At 42.9% G+C, this 24,972-nt stretch overlaps 1 protein-coding gene across 1 annotated transcript in view; it reads left to right on the plus strand.

Moving 5' to 3' along the window:
* LOC139414329 (ephrin type-A receptor 8-like) overlaps positions 1-24,972 on the plus strand; it is a 116,090-nt gene that overhangs the window by 54,346 nt on the left and 36,772 nt on the right. The window contains exons 3-5 of the mRNA XM_071162246.1: positions 11,349-11,546; positions 11,703-11,852; positions 12,046-12,361. Of these exons, the coding sequence (XP_071018347.1) occupies positions 11,349-11,546; positions 11,703-11,852; positions 12,046-12,361 (664 nt within the window). The remainder of the gene's footprint in view (positions 1-11,348; positions 11,547-11,702; positions 11,853-12,045; positions 12,362-24,972) is intronic.

Raw genomic sequence — 24,972 nt, forward strand, 5'->3', positions numbered from 1 at the left:
GACGTTACAGACAATTTTGTGAAAAGACAGATTTTCAGGATGTCTCATGGTCTGACAAACATCGCTGTAGCTCGGCCACCTTCCACCTCAGATGAGGAAGGCTGACATAGGCAGATGTGGTGGATTCAGTCGCAGCCCATGCAAAAAACATATCTCTATCTTAAACTGGGGGATTTTGATGGGGACTTTTAAATGATGTTACTTAAACTATTTTGCCCTTTAAAGCTATTCAGTTTTAGAAGGCTCTCAGACAGGACTATAGCAATGGTTAGCAGAGGCCTCTCTACCACACTTATCTGCACTCAAGACTTTAGAAAAGGTCTGGGTAATACAAAAATTGGAGGTATAATCAAAATGTACTGGATCATTTGCAGTGATAAATTTGACCGATGTGAGGATTTATGTTGGTATTCCTTGAATTTTCTGTGTATGTGTGACTGTGTGCACATCCCTGTAGTGACACATTTTATTGTGAGGCCTCTCACAGTGTGTGTGGAAAAGAGTCATATAAATATTAGAGGCAGACTGCCGGGATGGAGGGACAGAAAGAGAAGACTGGGCAGAAAATGTATAGTATGGGAATGTGTGTGTGTGCGCACGTGGTGTGTGTTGGCAGTAGTGGAAAGCAGCCTGGTCAGTCTAGATCCACTTCAAAATCCTGCATCTGTCCAGGTACACAGGACGTCAGGAGATGCCTTGAAAACCAGCCACTAGCGGCAACAGTGAGCGCTATTACCATCAAGTAGGCTGGGGTTTTGCTAGGGCATCTGGACGAGGACGGTGGATGGGCGTAAGCCGCAAGGGCCTGCTCCGAGGGTCAAGTGTTCAATCCCAGTCTTTTATTTTTTACCCTATCCCAAACCTTAACCCTTAACCATTCTGAATTAATGCCTAAATGTCACTGTGGGGTTATTTTTTTTAACCCTATCCCAAACCTTCAGTTAACTAATTAATGCCTAAGTTTAACCAGCCACGAGGTGCCGGCAACAGCAGCAGAGCAACCAGAGTGTCCAAAACACCTAGAAATGTGAAACATGGACAAAAGTCCTAATCTAAACTCAAATTGGTGAAAGCGTGAGATCTTGTTGCGGTGAGTGGCTGAGCTCTGGTAGCAGTGCCCTTGTGGAGGAAAGGCGCTCCCCTATGGGGTCTGTGATAAACGGGTGTCATGACAGTTTCTGTCACGAGGAGCAGACTGATAGGCCCCTACACACACACACACACACACACACACACACACACACACACACACACACACACACACACACACACACACACACACACACACACACACACACACACACACACACACACACACACAGGCTCACATACAGACAACACTATGGTCATTTTGCCACTCTGACAGTTTGCAGTGTATGAAATGTGCCACCCCAGCAACACCAGTTTTCTATAATGTATTTTCTTTGCTTCAGAAACTGTCACGCCCTGACCATAGAGAGCCCTCGGGGTTCTCGATGGTGTTGTAGGTCAGGGCGTGACTCGGGTGTTCTAGTCGTTTTATTTCTATGTGGGTGTTTCAGTGTGGTTCCCAAGTAGAGGGCAGCTGATTATCGTTGTCTCTAATTAGGGATCATACTTAAGGTGTCCCTGTTCCCACCTGCATTGTGGGATATTGTTTTGTGTTAGTGTTTTGTGCACTACGTTACTTCACGTTCGTTGTATGTTTATTGTTTTTTGAAGTTTCACTGCAAATAAATATGTGGAACCCAACTCGCGTTCCTTTCCGACGATCGTGACAGAAACCCTCTGATGTTACAAGAACCTTCCTAGAACACATTTAATTTGTTAATTTATTCCTGCTGCTCATCAAGTGTGAAATCCTGGACAGGCCTAGTGAGAGATAAATCATACCAATGTGTGTGTGTGAGCATCAGCTTGAGATGAAGGGAAGGGAAGGGGGAGTATGGAGAGGGGATGGAGAAGACGTTTAGGTTTCTTGTGAATGTACCAAAGCTTGTGGCTGACTGTGTCCAGGAAATATAGCATAGAATATGTATAGAACAGGCAAAGTGTGAACACTGTCTTACACTTCTGCAGAGAGAGGAAGGGAATGGTTGATGTTCAGTATAGGCTACATACATGTACCTGTGGAAAGAGGATAGCCATAGATATTCTCAGAATGGAGATATCAAGTAATTTGCAGACTGGGCATAACATCGATTGACAAGAGAGAGTTGTTGAAATAGATTTTATCTGGACTGACCGATGAGACATATGAAATAGACTGCTAATTAGCCCTGTGTGTGTGTATATAACAGATTAAGAGGTCTTTATTAGCACCCCTAGCTCTCCCCACTGTCTGCGGCTCGTTTATATGACATGACGGATCACGTCTCCCCATCAGGGGGCCTCCTTCCTTCCAATTTAGTCAGGCAGCACTGAGGATGCCTGTGGGCAGCTCTTGGAACCCCATAGAGCTGCAAAACTCTCACTCACACACACACACACACACACACACACACACACACACACACACACACACACACACACACAGAGAGAGATGTCAGGAGCCATCAGACAGAGTAGAAAGACTTCATTATCCTGCCGTCCGCCCCTTGTTGGCCATGACAGGTTCATCCACCAGTAGCCCCTAGATGCGATCGATACCACTGACAGGACCGTGTGTGTGCGTGTATGTGCGTGTTTGTGTGTTTGTTTTTGTGTGTGAAGGGGGGTTGATAAACGCAGACAGTAGAAACCATGATTTGGATGAGATAATGATGAAACCAAGTGTCAAAAACCCACCCGCACCCCCTGTCATCACACACGCTGTCAGACACACATACACGAACACGCACGCATGCGCACACATAACCCCCCAAGGGTCTTAAGCAGGTGCAGTTGTCACCCATAACGTTGTGTGATTGATAGGACAGTACAGATGGATCCTGTCGGAAAAACAGCTCTGACACAGTCGCAGCACGGACTAGATTTCAGAGAGAGATAAAGGTGGAGTGAGAGGGATAGAGACCTGAGAGAGAAAGGACATGAACAAATGAAGGGAAGACATGTGAGAAAAGATTGTGTAACTTTTATATAGCTTCCTGAATATGGTGAATACCTGTGTACTAACTTAAACAGTGTTTTCATTCAATCATCATGTCTGTTTTATAAACCATATAGACTCCATAGAGCAAGATACGGGGTTGGATCATGAGAGCACCAAGGCATAGATTAGTTGATCCATATCTATAGAATGCGCATGCACGCACACGCACACACACAGTTGAAATTGGATCTCAGAATAGACACCAATTACACCTTATAACCCATTGATACCAGACCTGTGCAATTAGCACTCATATTCCTGAAAGGTTATCGCTGTCACCACACTCACCCACATAGACACACAAACGCAGACACACTGTTGGGCATCCAGATTATTAAGAGTTGCTGGATTCATATCCTGATTGTGTGGTAGAGAGTGACTGGGTAATGGGTGATATTTCCACCATTATTATTATTTATTTTTTGGGGGGGTAGATCAACTTTAATATTGCAGATTGTCCAATCCCCCATTAATTGTTTCGTAAATATACAGTGCACTCGGAAAGTATTCAGACCCCTTGACTTTTTCACATTTTGTTACTTTACAGTCTTATTCTAAACGAATTACATTGTTTGTTTTCCTCAACAATCGATACACAATACCCCGTAATTACAAAGCAAAAACAGGTTTTTATGAATTTTTGCAAATGTATAAATTAGAAGAAACTGAAATATCACATTTACATAAGTATTCAGACCCTTTGCTATGAGACTCAAAATATAGCTCAGGTGCATCCTGAGATGTTTCTACAACTTGATTGGAGTCCACATGTGGTAAATTCAATTTATTGGACTTGATTTGGAAAGGCACGCTCCTGTCTATATAAGGTCCCATAGTTGACAGGGCATGTCATAGCAAAAACCTAGCCATGAGATTGAAGGAATTGTCCGTAGAGCTCAAAGATAGGATTGTGTCGAGGCACAGATCTGGGGAAGAGTACCAAAAAATGTCTGCAGCATTGAAGGTGTCGTGGAATATTCTAATCAAGTGAGAGAGATTGTCATTTCTTTAAACAATCATCTTTATTCAATGTTGATTAATTATTGCAATAATGAAGCTGTTGACCCCACACTCTTGTGTGTTGCCGAGAGCTTAACCTTTACAGACAATGCAGAGATCTTATATAGCTGACACTAAAATGCATAGTGAATCAACCATAGTCATGGTTGATTCAACCCCTCCTATTGCTTATCGGGGGGCACCACAAGTCATCCTGGGTCCATCCTGTGGTCATCAGGTAGCCTCGTGGTTAGAGTGTTGGGCCAGTAACCGATAAATTGCTGGATTGAATCCCTGAGCTGACTAGGTAAAATCTGCCGTTCTGCCCCTGAACAAGGCAGTTAACCCACTGTTCCCTGCTAGGCCATAATTTTTAATAAGAATTTGTTCTTAACTGTCTCGCCTAGTTAAATAAAGGTTACATCTTGTCCATGGAATGCCAGCTTTAAGGTTTTTATCACCAAGTCATCAATCTATTGTCAGCTCAAGCCATCTCAAGTAAAACCATATTAGGGTGTAGACCATAAAAACACAGCAACAGAAATGTTGTTAAGTATACAATTGTTACATGTCAAACAAATCAGGAAAATATGTAATTTTTCTCTCACAAAAGTCCCCAAGAACACAGTGGTCTTCATCACTCTTAAATTGACTCTTCCTAGAGCTGGCCGCCCAGCCAAACTGAGCAATTGGGGGAGAAGGGCCTTGGTTAGGTCGGTGACCAAGAACCCAATAGTCACTCTGACAGAGCTCTAGAGTTCCTCTGTTGATATGGGAGAACCTTTCAGAAGGACAGTCATCACTGCAGTACTCCACCAATCAGGCCTTTAGGGTAGAGTGGCCAGACGGAAGCCACTCCTCAGTAAAAGGCACAAGACAGCCCGCTTGGAGTTAGCCAGAAGGCAAATAAAGGACTCTCAGACCATGAGAAACAAGATTCTCTGGTCTGATGAAACAAAGATTGAACTCTTTGGTCTGAATGCCAAGTGTCACGTCTGAAGGAAAACTAGCACCATCCCATCGGTGAAGCACGGTGGCAGCTTCATGCTGTGGGGATATTTTCAGCAGCACAGACTGGGAAACTAGTCTGGATCGAGGTAAAGATGAACGGAACAAAGTATAGAGAGATCCTTGATTGAAAACCTGCTCCAGAGCTCTCAGGACCTCAGACTGTGGCAAAAGTTCACCTTCCAACAGGACAATCACCCTAAGCACACAGCCAAGACAACCCAGGAGTGGCTTTGGGACAAGTCTCTGAATGTCTTTCAGTGGCCCAGCCAGATCCTGGACTTGAACCCGATCTAACATCTCTGGAGAGACCTGAAAATAGCTGTGCAGTAATGCTCCCCATCGAACCTGACAGCGCTTGAGAGGATCTGCAGAGAAAAATGGGAGAAACTTCCCAAATATAGGTGTGCCAAGCTTGTAGCATCACACCCAAGAAGACTTGAGGTGCTAAAACAAAGTATGCAAAAAGCAAACATTTCAAAAAAAAACGGTTTTTGCTTTGTCATTATGGGGTATTGTGTGTAGATTGAGGGGGGGGAACAATTTAATCAATTTTAGAATAAGGCTGTAACGTAAGAAAATGTGGAAAAAGTCAAGGGTCTAATATTTTCCGAAAGCCCAGTACAGCAAAACACCAGTCTCAACGTCAACAGTGAAGAGGTGACTCAGGTATACTGGCCTTCTAGGCAGAGTTCCTCTGTCCAGTGTCTGTTCTTTTGCCCATCTTAATATTTTCTTTTTATTGGCCAGTCTGAGATATGGCTTTTTCTTTGCATCTCTGCCTAGAAGGCCAGCATCCCGGAGTCGCCTCTTCACTGTTGACGTTGAGACTGGTGTTTTGCGGGTACTATTTAATGAAGCTGACAGTTGAGGACTTGTGAGGCATCTGTTTATCAAACTAAACACTCCAATGTACTTGTCCTCCTGCTCAGTTGTGCACCGGGGCCTCCAACTCCTTTTAATATTCTGGTTAGAGACAGTTTGCTCTGTTCTGTGAAGGCAGTAGTACACAGCGTTGTTTGAGATCTTCAGTTTCTTGCCAATTTCTTGCATGGAATAGCCTTCATTTCTCAGAGCAAGAATAGACTGACGAGTTTCAGAAGAAAGTTCTTTGTTTCTGGTCATTTTGAGCCTGCAATCGAACACACAAATGCTGATGCTCCAGATACTCTACTAGTCTAAAGGCGGCCAGTTTTATTACTTCTTTAATCAGAACAACAGTTTTCATTTGTGCTAACATAATTGCAAAAGGGTTTTCTAATGATCAGTTATCCTTTTAAAATGATAAACTTGGATTAGCCAACATAACGAGCCATTGGAACATTGCTGATAATTGGCCGCCTTTGTAGATATTCCAATAAAAATCAGCCGTTTCCAGCTACAATAGTCATATACAACATTAACAATGTCTGCACTGTATTTCTATTCAATTTGATGATATTTTAATGGATTTAAAAATATATATATTTCAAAAACAAGGGCATTTCTAAGTGACCCCAAAACATTTGAACGACAGTGTACATTTTGTGGGAAAAAAATATTTTACAATAGTTATTTTATTTATTTTTTATTCATCTATCCTTCAACTCCTCCCATCTAGTTCTGATATCGATCCAGCTTGATTTCTACTTGCCACATATTTTGAACTGTGCTGTTTCAAAAGTTCTGAACCTATATACAGTGGGGAATACTTGTTCTCCCCACTGTACGTTTTACGGAGTTATCTTGTTGTTATTAGTCCCACCCTTCAGCTCCATACAACCCCTCCCATCTATCTCTTAACACCATCCACATTGGATTTCTATTTGCTATATATTTTTCAACTGTGCTGTGGTGTTTCACAAAAGTTCTGAACCTTTCTGTTCTCATAGTTTCTACAGATTGTAATTTAAAGGTAAACAGTTTTGCTTAAAGTATTATTATATTATTGATCGATTGACTGACTTTTCAAATCACCCAGTAGTGCTATCTGCATTTAGCTGCACGTACCAGGTTGCAATTCTTCAGTCATTCCTGGACCTGCGATCAAAAACAAGCTCCATACGGACAGTAACAAACAAATAAATCGCAATAAAATCTGCAAAATATTTCCACCAATATTAATATGCAGGACTTTAACTTCATATAGACACCATCACCACCACCGCAAATTCCACAACACAGCACAGCACAGCATGCCCTAGTCCCAGTCAGTCTACCACTTTCTTTCTGTCTTGCTACCTCCCTCTTCTCTCACTTTCTCTCTATCGGTATTTCTGTCTCTCTGTCTATCTATCCTACTCTTTTTCTCTTTCTACGTTCAAACTACTCAAAGGGTTCTTCCATGCCATACACTAATCTGAAATGAAATCTCTCTCAGACCAGAGAGTATTTTTCTCTGTGGTTTCTTTCCTCTATTATGGAATGGATGAGTTTCTGCATGCTGTGGGAGCTTTGATGGGACTGAGCAGGATTGTGTTAGGATTGGTCTCTGGATGACATAGGTACTAAATCTGACTCTACACTGTCAACAATCTCATGTTGTTTGTATGGTAACTTACTGGCAGCCAGGTACCTGCAAGTTACTATAAATAAATAACATTACATTACTGTAAACTTGCTTTGGAATTTATTTTACATGGAATTCATAGTTACCATGAATACAGTAGTTTACAGGTAACTAAATGGCTGCCAATAAATTACGTTAAAAACAACAGAATTATTTTGCAGGGTACTCCTGCCTCGTCCCGTATGAGGGAAGAGGGGTGTTATAGACAGCCAGAAATTGTTGTATGAAACTTATGCACCACATTCACTCTCTTTCTGACAGTGTATGTAGGTGCTAATTGTCCTTCTGACAATCTGTTAAGCTCTCTTTCGCTCTGTCTCCCATTCTTCTTGGTGCATACTATGTACCTCTACCAGTACTGGTGGTCTGTTAGGCAGAGGATGTATTAGATCTCATCAGGGCTTTCTATGCGTTGGTTACCGCTCATCTCTTTATCTCAGCCACTTGGACAACACAAGCCCAGCTCTTTGTACTTAAAGGGATTCTTTCACTTCAATGGAAATATTAAATGACTTGGAAATTGAATAAAACGGTAACACTTTACTTGACACCCAGTGTCAAAACACGTTGTGACAGGGTCATAAACATGTCATAGTATGTCATAACAGCTGACATAACTTGTCAATACCCAAGCCTTAAACAGCTTGGAAAATTCCAGAAAATTATGTCATGGCTTTAGAAGCTTCTGATAGGCTAATTGACATCATTTGAGTCAATTGGAGGTGTACCTGTGGATGTATTTCAAGGTCTACCTTCAAACTCAGTGCCTCTAAGCTTGACATCATGGGAAAATCTAAAAACAATCAGCCAAGAACTCAGAAAAACAATTGCAGACCTCCACAAGTCTTGTTCATCCTTGGGAGCAATTTCCAAACGCCTGAATGTACCAGGTTCATCTGTACAAACAAAAGTACGCAAGTATTAACACCATGGGACCACTCAGCCGTCATACTGCTCAGGAAGGAGATGCGTTCTGTCTCCTAGAGATGAACGTACTTTGGTGAAAAAAGGGCAAATCAATCCCAGAACAACAGCAAAGGACCTTGTGAAGATGCTGGAGGAAACAGGTACAAAAGTATCTATATCCATAGAAAAACAAGTCCTATATTGACATAACCTGAAAGGCCGCTCAGCAAGGAAGAAGCCACTGCTCCAAAACCGCCATAAAATAGTCAGACTACGGTTTGCAACTGCACATGGGGACAAAGATTGTAATTTTTGGAGAAATGTCCTCTGGTCTGATGAAACAAAAATAGAACTGTTTGGTCATAATGACCATTGTTATGTTTGGAGGAAGAAGGTGGATGCTTGCAAGCCGAAGAACACCATCCTAACCGTGAAGCACGGGGGTGGCAGCATCATGTTGTGGGGGTGCTTTGCTGCAGGAGGGACTGGTACACTTCACAAAATAGATGGCATCATGATGAAGAAAAATTATGTGGATAAATTGAAATCACATCTGAAGACATCAGTTAGGAAGTTAATGCTTGGTCGCAAATGGGTCTTCCAAATAGACAATGACCCCATTAATACTTCCAAAGTTGTGGAAAAATGGCTTAAAGACAACAAAGTCAAGGTATTGGAGTGGCCATCACAAAGCCCTGACCTTAATCCCATAGACAATTTGTGGGCAGAACTGAAATAGCGTGTGCGAGCAAGGAGGTCTACAAACTTGACTCAGTTACACCAGCTCTGTCAGGAGGAGTCGGTCAAAATTTACCCAACTTATTGTGAGAAACTTGTGGAAGGCTACCTGAAACGTTTGACCCAAGTTAAACAATTTAAAAGCAATGCTACCAAATACTAATTGAGTGTATGCAAACTTCTGACCAACTGGGAATGTGATGAAAGAAATTAAAGCTGAAATAAATCATTCTCTCTGCTATTATTCTGACATTTCACATTCTTAATATAAAGTGGTGATCCTAACTGACCTAAGACAGGGAATTTTTACTAGAATTAAATGTCAGAAATTGTGAAAAGCTGGGGTTAAATGTATTTGGTTAAGGTGTATGTAAACTTCCAACTTCAACTGTATATGTATATCTGTGGCCTTGTTCATATTTTGTGTGTGTGTGTGTGTGTGTGTGTGTGCGATGCGTGTGCGATGCGTGTGCGATGCGCGTGTGTGTGTGTGATGCGTGTGTGATGCGTGTGTGATGCGTGTGTGATGTGTGTGTGATGCGCGCGTGTGTGTGTGTGTGTGTGTGTGTGTGTGTGTGTGTGTGTGTGTGTGTGTGTGTGTGTGTGTGTGTGTGTGTGTGCGTGTGCGTGCATACTTGAGTGTGTGAATGGGATAACTGTGTTGTCTGTGATTGCCACATCTGATGAATCCTGATTGGAGATGGTCTGTGTTGGCAGGCAGGAAACAGATGTGCAATGTACAGCCCAATTAATTCCTCTCTCCCTCTCTCTTGCTCTCTCTCTCTCACTCACTCACTCACTCACTCACTCATTCACTCACTCAGTCACACACACAGACACACACACACAGCCACATATCTCTGTGGCCGTTTATGTGTTGCCGGGGCGATAGTCATATCATCTCCATGTCACCCAGGCATACAAAGAAACACTCCTTGGATCCCACAGTAGAGCTGACAGCAGCCAGTCAATCACTTTAACCTTTTATCCTACTGTCACAACACATTGAAATGCCATCTCATATACCATACGGATCATAATCTAGTCAAGTCACCAGCTCTCAAGTCTCACAAATGTGCAGAGGAACCGCATCAGGTGTGCCTGATTCATTCTGTGAAAGTGTTTCCTCTCTAACAGGAATATTACTGGAGAGAAAATGTTAGTTTCCCATTAAAGATGAGAGTGGGAAAGAAGATGTTGATGGGAAGATGGGATAATGAGAAAGGCTAATTAAAGCAGGGCTTCATGAGTTCAAGGACAATTTCAATTTAGCAGATAAAGATGAGAGGATGAGCGGTTGACACGGGTGAGACGTCCAAGATCTTAATTACTGCACTGTTTCTGTCTCATGGGGAGGTGGGGATGGGGAGGGCTGAGGAGAGCAGAGGTGGTGGGTCTCTTTGTGAAGCCTCGTCTTAGCTGGGGCCAAGTTCAGTTGGCTCTGGCCAAAAGCTCTTCCCAGGTCATCTCTTTCCATTTCAATAACCCAGACACTCACATAATGCATTTAGCTCTAAGCCCCAAGGATGGATACATACAGGTACACACACACACACACACACCTGCACCTCATTGCCAATTACTCTATTTGACCTGAGTTCAACATCAGTAGAATCACTTGAAAGTTGTGGAGCTTTAATACATTTAAATGTGGACTAGGAATAGTACTTTTTGTCTAGCACTGAGTGTGTAACTGTTTGTCTGCGGTTACGTGTGTGAGTCGACTATTCCTGGTCACAGCTGGATGGGGGGTGGGGTCATATAAAGGTTATCTATAGAAGTGAAGACTTCTTCCTCAAGGAATAAGTTTAAGTGTAGCCATTGCTTGTGTTCCCTCTAGACAGCTGGGCTAATCCTATGATGTTACTTAGCCTGTACTGTTTTCTGGAATTAGACAAACATTCTGTCAGAGCAGTTAAAACATTTGTGACACCAAATGTATTTTGGAAACCTTGGATATTCAGGACCGTCTCTTTCCCCCTTCCTGACTAACTTTATTCTCTTAACCCTTTCCCTCATTCCATTTTCTCTCTCTCCTTTCCCCTTATCCTCCTTCCTCTATCTCTCCATCTCTTGCAGTGGGATGCTATAAATGAGATGGATGAGTATTTCAGTCCCATCCACACGTACCAGGTGTGTAACGTGATGAGTCCCAGTCAGAACAACTGGCTGAGGACAGGCTGGATCCCTCGTGACGGAGCCAGGAGGATCTATATCGAGGTCAAGTTCACCCTCCGGGACTGTAACAGCATGCCTGGAGTCCTGGGAACTTGCAAGGTACAAGGGATTGGAGAGAGTGGTTGGGAATGTGGGGTGAGGGAGGACGGGAGGGAGAAAGAGATGAAGATAAGTACGTGTTTTGCTTCAAAGATCAACACAGACTATTGGCAGCTCTGTCTTTGATCATTTCTTTGTGTGTGTTATGATGAGCAGGAGACATTTAACCTGTACTACTATGAGTCGGACCGAGCTGTAGGCACGGCCATCAGAGAGACCCAGTTCACCAAGATCGATACCATCGCTGCTGATGAGAGCTTTACTGGAGTGGACCTGGGAGTCAGGAGACTCAAACTCAACACAGAAGTATGCTAACTTATTTGACTTTCATGTTGTGACTGAGCAGTGTTTCAGCGCTGTGCTTCTCCTGCACGGAGGTGTCCATGGTGCTGAAATGGGTGCCTTTCACAGTGCCACCCCTGACTTTGCTCCCATTCCACATTTACTGAAACGTTTTGAGATGGATTATTGTGTTGTATTGTCCTTTGTCTCCTCCCAGGTTCGAGGTGTGGGCCCCCTCACTAGACGAGGCTTCTACCTGGCCTTCCAGGACATCGGGGCGTGCATCGCCCTGACCTCTGTCAGGGTGTACTACAAGCGCTGCTCGGGCGTGGGCCGCAACCTGGCCGTGTTCACTGACGTAGTGACGGGCGCTGACTCCTCCTCCCTGGTGGAGGTCAGGGGTCAGTGTGTGGACCACGCCGAAGAGAGAGACACGCCCAAGATGTACTGCAGCGCTGAGGGGGAGTGGCTGGTGCCCATCGGGAGGTGTATATGCAGCGCTGGGTTCGAGGAGCACAGGGAGTCCTGCATCGGTGAGTCACACTCTGAATTAGGGATGTATTTGGCTCTCTTGTTTTACATTATGTTACTGTCCTGCTTTTTTTTAATCGTACTTTACTTTACCTGTGCCAATCTGTGTGTTTATGGTCGATGTTCAGCCTTGGACATTTTCTGTGTGGTTCAAGTTCTTTCAAACCTATAATACTAGTCCAGCTATCGCTAGGTTGAATAGCTCGTAGTCCTGAATAATTTTTACATTTTTAAGATGATAAGCTGTCATGAAAGATACTCAAGCTTTTATTTTTTCATTCCTTGTCTCGCTTAAACTTTTGTTTTGTTTATTTTCTCTGATGGACTGACTTCATTTGGGGACATGTGCATATTTTAGGTTGCCAGGGTTTTGTTAATTAAAAACTATTAATCACAGGCGCTGGATAATTAAACGCGTTCCGTCTGCATAATGTGCCGAACGAACGAGGCTGGTTCACCGGTCTTGTTTCACACACTCACATCTCCACTCATCTACATACCTGTTTACTGTACCTGTTTACAGTACCTGTTTACAGTACCTGTTTACTGAACCTGTTTACAGTACCTGTTTACTGAACCTGTTTACTATACCTGTTAACTGTACTTGTTTACTGTACTTGTTTACTGTACCTGTTTACAGTACCTGTTTACTGTACCTGTTTACAGTACCTGTTTACTGAACCTGTTTACTGAACCTGTTAACTGTACTTGTTTACTGTACTTGTTTACTGTACCTGTTTACAGTACCTGTTTACAGTACCTGTTTACTGTACCTGTTTACAGTACCTGTTTACTGAACCTGTTAACTGTACTTGTTTACTGTACTTGTTTACTGTACCTGTTTACAGTACCTGTTTACTGTACCTGTTTACAGTACCTGTTTACTGTACCTGTTTACTGTACCTGTTTACAGTACCTGTTTACTGTACCTGTTTACAGTACCTGTTTACTGAATCTGTTTACTGAACCTGTTTACTGTACCTGTTTACAGTACCTGTTTACAGTACCTGTTTACTGAACCTGTTTACTGTACCTGTTTACTGTACCTGTTTACAGTACCTATTTACTGTACCTGTTTACAGTACCTGTTTACTGAACCTGTTTACTGTACCTGTTTACTGTACCTGTTTACTGTACCTGTTTACAGTACCTGTTTACTGAACCTGTTTACTGAACCTGTTTACTGTACCTGTTTACAGTACCTGTTTACTGTACCTGTTTACTGAACCTGTTTACTGTACCTGTTTACTGAACCTGTTTACTGTACCTGTTTACTGAACCTGTTTACAATACCTGTTTACTGAACCTGTTTACTGTACCTGTTTACTGTACCTGTTTACTGCCTGAAGGACACACACTCACCTGCGAACAAGGCATTGACGGCTGGCAAACACACACACACACCACACACACACACACACACACACACACACACACACACACACACACACAACCACACACAGTTTTGTTATGTTTTAGATGCTTATCTCATGAATCTCTCCATTTGTCTATAGTCAAGACATCATCCTAGTGCTTTGTAGTAGCAGTAGTGGCTGTAGTAGAGAGCTGACGTGTGTGGAGGACTCGTCTCTCTGTGACCAAACTGGGTCACTGTGCTAATTCACCTCTCTCCAGTCACGCACATCCCAGGACACGACACGAAACGAGACGAGTCGTTGCCATGCAGACAACCATGAGCACGAGAGAGAGAACCCGAGAGAGAGAACGATAGAGAGCGAGATGGGTTAAGTGGATAAGCAGTATGTATGCAAGAGAAAATGAGTGTGTGTATGTGTGTGTGTGTGTGTGTTTAAGGGGTTCTTCCCTAAGGCTCACTAGAGCCCCTGGGTTTCACTGTAAGAGTGAGATCATCTGTCTGAATGATTGCATGATGTCGCATTAAAGGTGTCACAGAAAGGAAAGAGTCTAAGTAGAAAAGAGTGAAGAGAAAGATAGAGGGAGGACAATGGGAGAGGAGAGACAGATCCCTCTCTTTGATATAGGAGGCCGGTTGACAGCTCTCTTGTCACGGTTAAAGTGACATTCGAAATAGCACATGTCACTTCTGTGAGTGTGTGTGTTTGTGTGTGTAAGCCCACACCAGGGCTTTTGACTGCCGGGGGAGAATGGAGTAAAATGGCCCATACAGAGAGATAGAGATAAGGCGAGAGCAACCGTGGACACACTGATATGGGCACACACACTTAGCCTGATCACATCCACTCAAGTCAACCAGCCTATCTGACCTTGTTACATAGAAAGAGGTGGACACACACACACACACACATAGACAAGCAGAGAGCGAGAGAGCGAGACAGAGAAAAAGCGAGAGAGACAGAGAGTAAGAGAAACAGCAAGAGAAACAGCGAGAGAGACAGCGAGACAGACGGCGAGAGAGACAGACTGCGAGAGAGCGAGAGAGACAGAGAGACAGCGACAGAGAGACAGCGACAGAGAGACAGTGACAGAGAGACAGAGAGACAGCGACAGAGAGACAGCGATACAGAGGGACAAAGAGACAGAGATACAGAGAGACAGCGATACAGAGAGACAGCGATACAGAGAGACAGCAATACAGAGAGACAGAGAGACAGCTATACAGAGAGACAGCTAGAGAGACAGCGAGAGAGACAGAGCGACAGCGAGACAGACAGAGCGAGAGAGACAGCGACACATCGACAGAGCGAGAGTGAGACCGAGAGAGAGAGCGAGACAACGAGACAGCGAGAGACAGCAATACAGAGAGACAGCGATATAGAAAGACAGAGACAGCTATACAGAGAGACAGAGAGGCAGCTATAAAGAGAGACAGAGAGACATCTATTCAGAGAGACAGAGACACAGCGATACAGAGAGACAGAGAGACAACGATACAGAGTGAGAGACAGCGAGACAGAGAGACAGAGAGACAGAGAGGCAACTATAAAGAGAGACAGCGAGAGACAGCTATACAGAAAGACAGAGAGACAGAGAGAGAGACAGCTATACAGAGAGACAGCTGTACAGAGAGACAGCTATACAGAGAGACAGCTATACAGCGAGACAGAGAGACAGAGATACAGAGAGAGACAGCTATACAGAGAGACAGCGATACAGAGAGACAGAGAGACAGCTGTACAGAGAGATAGCGATACAGAGAGACAGCGATACAGAGAGACAGAGAGACAGCTGTACAGAGAGACAGCTATACAGCGAGACAGAGAGACAGCTATACAGAGAGAGAGAGACAGCTATACAGAGAGACAGCGATACAGAGAGACAGAGAGACAGCTATACAGAGAGACAGAGAGACAGCGATACAGAGAGACAGCTATACAGAGAGACAGCTATACAAAGAGACAGCTATACAGAGAGACAGAGAGACAGCTATAAAGAGAGACAGCTATAAAGAGAGGCAGAGAGACAGCTATACAGAGAGACAGCGATACAGAGAGACAGCTATACAGAGAGACAGAGAGACAGCTATACAGAGAGACAGCAATACAGAGAGACAGAGAGAGAGACAGCTATACAGAGAGACAGCTATTCAGAGAGACAGAGAGAGAGACAGCTATACAGAGAGACAGCGATACAGAGAGACAGAGAGAGAGACAGCTATACAGAGAGACAGAGAGAGCGACAGTGATACAGAGAGACAGCTATACAGAGAGACAGAGAGGCAGCGATACAGAGAGACAGAGAGACAGCGATACAGAGAGACAGAGAGACAGCTATACAGAGAGACAGCTATACAGAGAGACAGAGAGACAGCGATACAGAGAGACAGAGAGACAGCTATACTGAGTTAAAGAGAGACAGCTATACAGAGAGACAGCTATACAGAGAGACACCTATACAGAGAGACAGAGAGACAGCTATACAGAGAGACAGAGAGACAGCTATAAAGAGAGACAGCTATAAAGAGAGGCAGAGAGACAGCTATACAGAGAGACAGCGATACAGAGAGACAGCTATACAGAGAGACAGAGAGACAGCTATACAGAGAGACAGCAATACAGAGAGACAGAGAGAGAGACAGCTATACAGAGAGACAGCTATTCAGAGAGACAGAGAGAGAGACAGCTATACAGAGAGACAGCGATACAGAGAGACAGAGAGAGAGACAGCTATACAGAGAGACAGAGAGAGCGACAGTGATACAGAGAGACAGCTATACAGAGAGACAGCTATACAGAGAGACAGAGAGGCAGCGATACAGAGAGACAGAGAGACAGCAATACAGAGAGACAGAGAGACAGCTATACAGAGAGACAGCTATACAGAGAGACAGCGATACAGAGAGACAGAGAGACAGCGATACAGAGAGACAGAGAGACAGCTATACAGAGTTAAAGAGAGACAGCTATACAGAGAGACAGCTATACAGAGAGACACCTATACAGAGAGACAGAGAGACAGCTACACAGAGAGACAGCGATACAGAGAGACAGCTACACAGAGAGACAGAGAGACAGAGAGAGAGACAGATATACAGAGAGACAGAGAGAGACCGCTATACAGAGAGACAGCTATACAGAGAGACAGCGATACAGTGAGACAGAGAGACAGCTATACAGAGAGGCAGAGAGACAGCTATACAGAGAGACAGCGATACAGAGAGACAGCTATACAGAGAGACAGAGAGACAGCTATACAGAGAGACAGCTATACAGAGAGACAGAGAGAGAGACAGCTATACAGAGAGACAGCTATACAGAGAGACAGCGATACAGAGAGACAGCGAGACAGCTATACAGAGAGACAGAGAGAGCCACAGCGATACAGAGAGACAGCTATACAGAGAAACAGCTATACAGAGAGACAGTGATACAGAGAGACAGAGAGACAGCGATACAGAGAGACAGAGAGACAGAGAGACAGCGATACAGAGAGACAACGAGACAGAGAGACAGAGAGACAGCGAGACAGAGAAACAGCGATACAGAGAGACAGAGAGACCGAGAGACAGCTATACAGAGAGACAGAGAGACAGCTATTCAGAGAGACAGAGAGAGAAACAGTGAGAGAAAGAGGCAGCGACAGAGAGTAAGAGAAAAAGCGAGAGAGACAGAGAGACAGCGAGCGACAGAGACCGAAAAAGAGAGAGAAAAAAGAGAGAGACAGAGACAGAGAGCGACAGCAACAGAGACAGAGAGACAGTGACAGAGAGACAGAGACAGATACAGCGACACAGCGACAGCGAGAGAGAGACAGAGACAGCTAGACAGCTAGAGAGACAGCGAGAGAGACAGCGACACAGCGACAGAGAGAGAGCGAGACAGTGAGACAGCGAGACAGCGAGACAGCGAGAGGCAGCGATACAGAGAGACAGCGATACAGAGAGACAGAGAGACAGCGATACAGAGATACAGCGATACAGCTATACAGAGAGACAGAGAGACAGAGAGACAGCGATACAGAGAGACAGCGATACAGAGAGACAGAGAGACAGCTATACAGAGAGACAGAGAGACAGCTATACAGAAAGACAGCGATACAGAGAGACAGAGAGACAGCTATACAGAGAGACAGAGAGACAGCGATACAGAGAGACAAAGAGACAGCTATACAGAGTGACAGAGAGACAGCGATACAGAGAGACAGAGAGTCAGCTATACAGAGAGACAGAGAGTAGGAGAAAAAGCGAGAAAGACAGCGAGACAGCAACAGAGAGACAAAGAGACAGCGAGAGAGACAAAGAGACAGCGAGAGAGACAGACAGAGAGAGAAAGAGACAGAGAGAGAGAGACAGAGAGACAGTGACAGAGAGACAGAGAGACAGCAAGACAGCGAGACAGTGAGAGAGACAGTGAGAGAGACAGAGAGAGAGAAACAGAGACAGCGCGAAAGACAGAGACAGAGAGGGCGACAGAGACAGAGAGGGCGACAGAGACAGAGAGGGCGACAGAAACAAAGAGGGTGACAGAGACAGAGAGGGCGACAGAGACAGAGAGGGCGACAGAGACAGAGAGAGCGACAGAGACAGAGAGAGCGACAGAGACAGAGAGGGCGACAGAGACAGAGAGAGCGACAGCGACAGAGAGAGCGGGATAGTAGGAGAAAAAGCGAGAGAGACAGAGAGACAGCAAGACAGAGACAGCGACAGAGAGACAGCGACTAAGAGACAAAGAGACAGCAACAGAGTGACAAAGAGACAGCGAGAGAGACAGAGAGACAGAGATACACAGACAAAGAGACAGTGAGAGAGACAGAGATACAGAGATAGACAGACAGAGATAGACAGACAGAGAGAGACAGACAGAGAGAGACAGCGACAGAGACAACGACAGAGAGACAGTGAGACAGAGAGACAGCGAGAGAAACAGAGAGAGAGAAACAGAGACTGCGCGAAAGACAGAGACAGCGAGAGAGAGAGACAGCGAGAGAGACAGCGAGAGAGAGAGACAGAGACAGAGAGGGTGACAGAGACAGAGAGGGCGACAGAGACAGAGAGGGCGACAGAGAGACTGAGAGACTGAGAGACCACCCACCTATCTCAGTGGTTTAGCTCACTGCAATAGTAAACACCTTGTGAGTGTGTTTGTGTTTAACGTCAAAGGGTAAGTGCTAAGGTTTGGGATAGGCGTAAAACAAAATCTCAAACAACTTTCTATCCAGAGGTAGATGCTTATGCCCATCTACTATCCTGTCCAAAACGCTCTCGCAAAACCCAAACCTACTTAGGGGTAACAGCGCGCACTGTTGCCGTTAGTGGCCGGTTTCCACCTGATCTCCCAACGTCCTCAGACATGGATGGACGTCTAATATTGACGTATCATGGGTGACCTGGCTGCAGAAAACATAGTGAAAATGTGATTATGTCTGCAACAATGTTATGATCATTTCTGTATCATTTAATACGTGAGTATTATTGGTGAGGTCTTTTATTTTTTTTATATACAGGTTCCTCTTTAAATGACGTTCAGCTTATAAAGGCTTAATAAAGCCCTTCATTGTGCCTTCATAAGCACTACGTGAATGTTTTATAAAGCCTCTATAACAGTATGTCATGCATTATAAAGGGTTCATACATTTGGAATAACTGTGTGACACAATTGCAAATGTCAAATGTGACATAACCCACTATGTTGGATATGATATAAGCATGTGCTTTATAAAGGATGACCTGTTGTGCTGAAGGACGGTTTACGCTCTTAAGTGATGTCATGTTAGTCACATTACACCTAATCTCAGACACTTCCGCCCAAGTGCGCGGAATGTCTGTTGAACCAATGCATCAAACTTGGACTTCATTAGTTAGGGTTAGGTTTAAAATCAAATTTTAAGAAGATAAATGATGGAAATGGGCAGGGTTGAGCAATAATTATGACTTTTTGACTGTGTTAAGTAGTGACGATGAGAAATACTTTACTCAGTAAGGTCACTCCTATAGAATTCTATGGTCACTCCCACTAAGGCCAACTTTGAATGGTTGATATCCCAGGCTTATATGTGCTGTGTGTGCAATAGCCTGGGGACAATGTTACAACAAAAAACACTTACCTTAATGAAAGCCCCCAACCTAAAGTCATTGAAAGTGTCTTTCATCTGGAGCCAAGTTCGATGTTCCTCAGTACACAAACATGCACACAACAAATAGAGCCATATCGTGTGGTGTTGGTCCCAGTCAGGTCTTTGACACATTCACCCACTCCTCCGCTGAAAGATCAGCCACAAAATGTTGGCACCATGTAACAGGTTGTAATCAAGCCCTGGTCTCCAGCATGGGAACAGAAGAGGAATACCTGATGCAGTAGTCTCAGGTTGACCTTCTCCAAATCAACTTGGTTCTGACACACACACAAACGCAAGCTTTGCAGGTCCATCGAGCCATTTAAATATCTCTCCCACCCTACATTAACCTGTGGATCATGAGAGAACCTTCATAAGTCCTGAGAACGTTATTAACCTATTTGAGACACCTTCGGTCATTCATAACAGGTATATTTTCTGGGTGATGAAATATTGACTGGCTTTCATCAAGCTGCTCATTCAAGAAAAAGCTTCAAACTGCAACATGGTTCAGGTTATCAGTCAACCTACCAGGATACTTACAAACAGCACAGGAATGAAATCATCAACATCTATTGATCATGTCTTTACTAATGCTGCAGAAATTTGCTTGAAGGCAGTATTCAGATCCATTGGATGTAGTGATCACAATATAGTGCCCATATCTAGGAAAACCAACATTCCATACAATAAGTTTTGTAGTGATTCCTATGTTGTAGATGTAAAGAATATTTATTGGTCTGTGGTGTGTAATGAGGAGCAACCAGACGTTGCACTTGATGCATTTATGAAATTGCTTTTTCAAATCAAATCAAATGTTATTGATCTCATACACATATTTAGCAGATGTTATTGTGGGTGTTGCGAAGTGCTTGTGTTCCTGGCTCCACAACAGTGCAATAATATCTAACAATTCACAACAATACACACAAGTCTAAAATGTAATGAATGGAATTAAGAAATATATAAATATTAGGACGAGCAATGTCGGAGTGGCATTGACTAAAATACAGTAGAATAGAATACAGTATATACATATGAAATGAGTAAAGCAGTATGTAAACATTAATTAAAGTGATTAGTGTTCCATTATTAAAGTGGCTAGTGATTCCATGTCTATGTACAGTGGCTTGCGAAAGTGTTCACTCTATTGGCATTTTTCCAATTGTGTTGCCTTACAACCTGGAATTAAAATAGATTTTTTTGGGGAGTATGTATAATTTGATTTACACCACATGCAAAACACTTTGATGATGCAAAAAAATGTTTGTGAAACAAACAAGAAATAAGTAACTTAGTACAGCACATTTTGCAGCAATTACAGCTGCAAGTCTCTTGGGGTATGTCTCTATAAGCTTGGCACATCTATTCACTGGGATTTTTGCCCATTCTTCAAGGCAAAATCTGCAACAGCTCCTTTTTAAGTTGGATGGGTTCCACTGATGTACAGCAATTTTTAAGTCATACCACAGATTCTCAATTGGATTGAGGTCTGGGCTTTGACTAGGCCATTCCAAGACATTTAAATGTTTCGCCTTAAACCACTCAAGTGTTGCTTTAGCAGTTTGCACGGGGTCATTGTCCTGCTGGAAGTTGAACCTCCGTTCCAGTCTCAAATCTATGGAAGACTGAAACAGGTTTCCCTCGAGAATTTCCCTGTATTTAGCGCCATCCATCATTCCTTAAATTCTGACTAGTTTCCCAGTCCCTGCCGATGAAAAACATCCCCACAGCATGATGCTGCCACCACCATGCTTCACTGTGGGGATGGTGTTCTCTGGGTGATGGGAGGTGTTGGGTTTGCACCAGACATAGCGTTTTCCGTGATGGCCAAAAAGCTCAATTTTAGTCTCATCTGACCAGAGTACCTTCTTCCATATGTTTGGGGAGTCTCCCACATGCCTTTTGGTGGACACCAAACGTGTTTGCTTATTTTTTTCTTTAAGCAATTACTTTTTTCTGTCCACTCTTCGGTAAAGCCCAGCTCTGTGGAGTGTATGGGTTAAAGTGGTCCTATGGACAGATACTCCAATCTCCGCTGAGGATTTACCTCTCTGATTAATGTCCTCCTTGCCTGGCCTGTGAGTTTTGGTGGGCAGCCCTCTATTGGCAGGTTTGCTGTGGAGTCATATTCTTTCCATTTTTTAATAATGGATTTTAATGGTGCTCCGTTGGATGTTCAAAGTTTCTGATATTTTTTTATAACCCAACACTGATCTGTACTTCTCCACAACTTTGTCCCTGACCTGTTTGGAGAGCTCCTTGGTCTTCGTGGTGTCGCTTGCTAGTGGAGCCCCTTGCTCAGTGGTGTTAAAGACTCTAGGGCCTTTCAGACAGGTGTATATATTGTTGCACAATATATTTTTTAGGGGCTTCATAGCAAAGGGGGTGAATACATATGCACGCACCCCTTTTACATTTACACATAAAAAAAACATTTGAAACAAGTTATTTTTTCCACTTCACCAATAAAGACTATTTTGTGTATGTCCATTACATGAAATCCAAATAAAAATATATTTAAATTACAGGTTGTAATGCAACAAAATAGGAAAAATGGCAAGGAGAGTGAATACTTTTGCAAGGCACTGTATATAGGGCAGCAGCCTCTAAGGTGCAGGGTTAAGTAACCTGATGGTAGCCAGCCAGTGATGACTATTTAACAGTCTGATGGCTTTGAGACAGAAGCTGTTTTTCAGTCTCTCAGTCCCAGCTTTGATGCACCTGTACTGACCTCACTTTCTGGATGATAGCGGGGTGAACAGGCCATAGCTCGGGTGGTTGATGTCCTTGTGGATCTTTTTGGCCTTCCTATTACATCGGGTGCTGTAGGTGTCCTGGAGGGCAGGCAGTGTGGGCCAGATGGATTGCCAGATTAATTAATAAATATGACTTTAATGTTTTCTATGCTCAGTCTGAAATGTTAAGGACAATCCCAAGAAGATTAGATTTATGTCAAAATTCTGAATGTAAAGCATTTTTTTTATTTAAATGATGAGCCCGCTGACGTGTCTATTTCAGGGTTTAGTATAGCAACATTATGAGATTTTACAAACATTTTATATTTATAATAATTTAATTAGTTTGGAGGGAACATGATCATTGGGTAAATGCAGATTTTTTTTACCAAGTATCTTTTATAATCGTATTCAGACAACTTCCATATTGTCTGTGATAGGAATGAAGATAAATGGTGTCCAAATCAGACATAAATGGACAATAAGAAAAGCGTTTTAATGCCTGAGGTGGGAAAATATGTTTTCATGAAGGTTTAATATTTACTTAATGTTGTGTTCAGAAAATGCATTCATTCTATTAAAAAAAAGTTTTTTTTAAATTTTTATTAAATATTACAGCATCCCAAGAATGATCTATATATGAAAAATGATTGCCTAAACATTAACAATGATTCATATTTGTTCATATTTAAGGGACATTTGCATTACATATGTCCCAAGGTCAAATAAATCTCTCCAATGCAAATTACTGTATATGGAATACATATTGGCTTAGAGCAAGACCTATTCTGGGTGAAACAGTAAAAGTATTGTCAGGAATATTCAGTAGGATCGATGGAATGTATATTATATGGTGTTATTTCATGGGGCTCTGTTTAATACGGAGTGTTGCCGTCCTTTTCCTCCACCCATTCCATTGGACTCCGAATCACGTCACATATGGCTTAATGCACTACAGAAAACCACAGTGCAGGGCATGCTCACTGAATTAAAGGGAAACTACAGTTAAAAAAATTTAAGTTTCTTAGATTTTTCCCAGACCTCAAAAGTTATCCCCTGATGCGGTTTCTGCATTGTTGTGACAAACAGAAAATCCAATGTTTTTTTATTAAAAATGTGTTATTTTTTTGTTTTTGTTGAATAAAACTGAAGTAGAGGCAAACAATAAAAATTGATTTTAAAAGGCCCTTCCAAAGTTTATTTTGTTGCTTTTTACACTTTAGAGTGGGTGCATCCTGCAGCACAGCATTTTGGGGGAAGTTGAGGTCAGGTCCAATATTCACTATTCACCCAAGAGGGAAAGAGGTTGGGCCATCCTAGAAAAGTTTTATTGATATTTAATATAATATACACAATTTAGCAGAGACTTTTATCCAAAGCAACTTACAGTCATGCATGAATACATTTTTCCATATGGGTGGTCCCATGAATCGAACCCAATATAATGGAATTGCATTGCTCTACCAAGATGCATGACAGGGTTAAATGCTTTGTGAAGCCTCAATTTAATATGATTTCTAAGGTCATATTGACATAGTGGGTTGTCATATTTGACATTGGTGGTTATGTCACACAGTTATGCCACATTTATGAACCCTTTATAAAGCATAACATACTGTTATAGATGATTTGTAACACATTTATGTAGTCTCTATGAAGGCTTTATGAAGCCGTCCAGTACCATCGTTTGACACCTTCTGGAAACAAAAGATACTCTACAGGAATGACGGAGTCCATCCAAATCATCTTGGCTCCTGGACTCCGTCCACGCATTTCAAGGCTGCGTTGAAACAATGACTGGTAAATGATCCAATACCAGCTCAGTTAATCCCTATCATTGTGACAATGAGTTGTCATAATGCTGCATCAAATGTACATCATCTTAGGGGCATTGGCAAACACAATGTACCCCTAATTGAACCGAATACATCTGTTAATCTTACAGCTTTTGTAAGAAGTAATCATGAACCTATAAACTAGAGTTACACTGTTAGCACTGAGGCGGTGTGCAATAGTAGGAAGACCACTTTATGCAGCTCCCCCTGTACTATCAGCTCGAATGTAAATAACATGAGTAAGTCTACCTCTGACAACCTTCCCAGTAAAGCATTAAAAACAATCAAGCAACCCAGAAAAGTGATAAAATACTCCATATTAAAACCTCTTGCAGCTCCCCCCCTACTTTGTGCAATTTCCGCCTGAAGACATACCCAAATCTAACAGCCTGTAGCTCAGGCACAGAACCAAGGATATGCATATTCTTGGTACCATTTGAAAGAAAACACTCTGAAGTTTGTGTAAATGTGAATTGAATGTAGGATAATAACACACAATAGATCTGGTTTAGATCAAACAATGAAAAAAAACATACACTTTTTATTTTT

The sequence above is a fragment of the Oncorhynchus clarkii genome, chromosome 7 (genome assembly GCF_045791955.1).
Source record: "Oncorhynchus clarkii lewisi isolate Uvic-CL-2024 chromosome 7, UVic_Ocla_1.0, whole genome shotgun sequence".
NCBI lineage: Eukaryota > Metazoa > Chordata > Actinopteri > Salmoniformes > Salmonidae > Oncorhynchus > Oncorhynchus clarkii.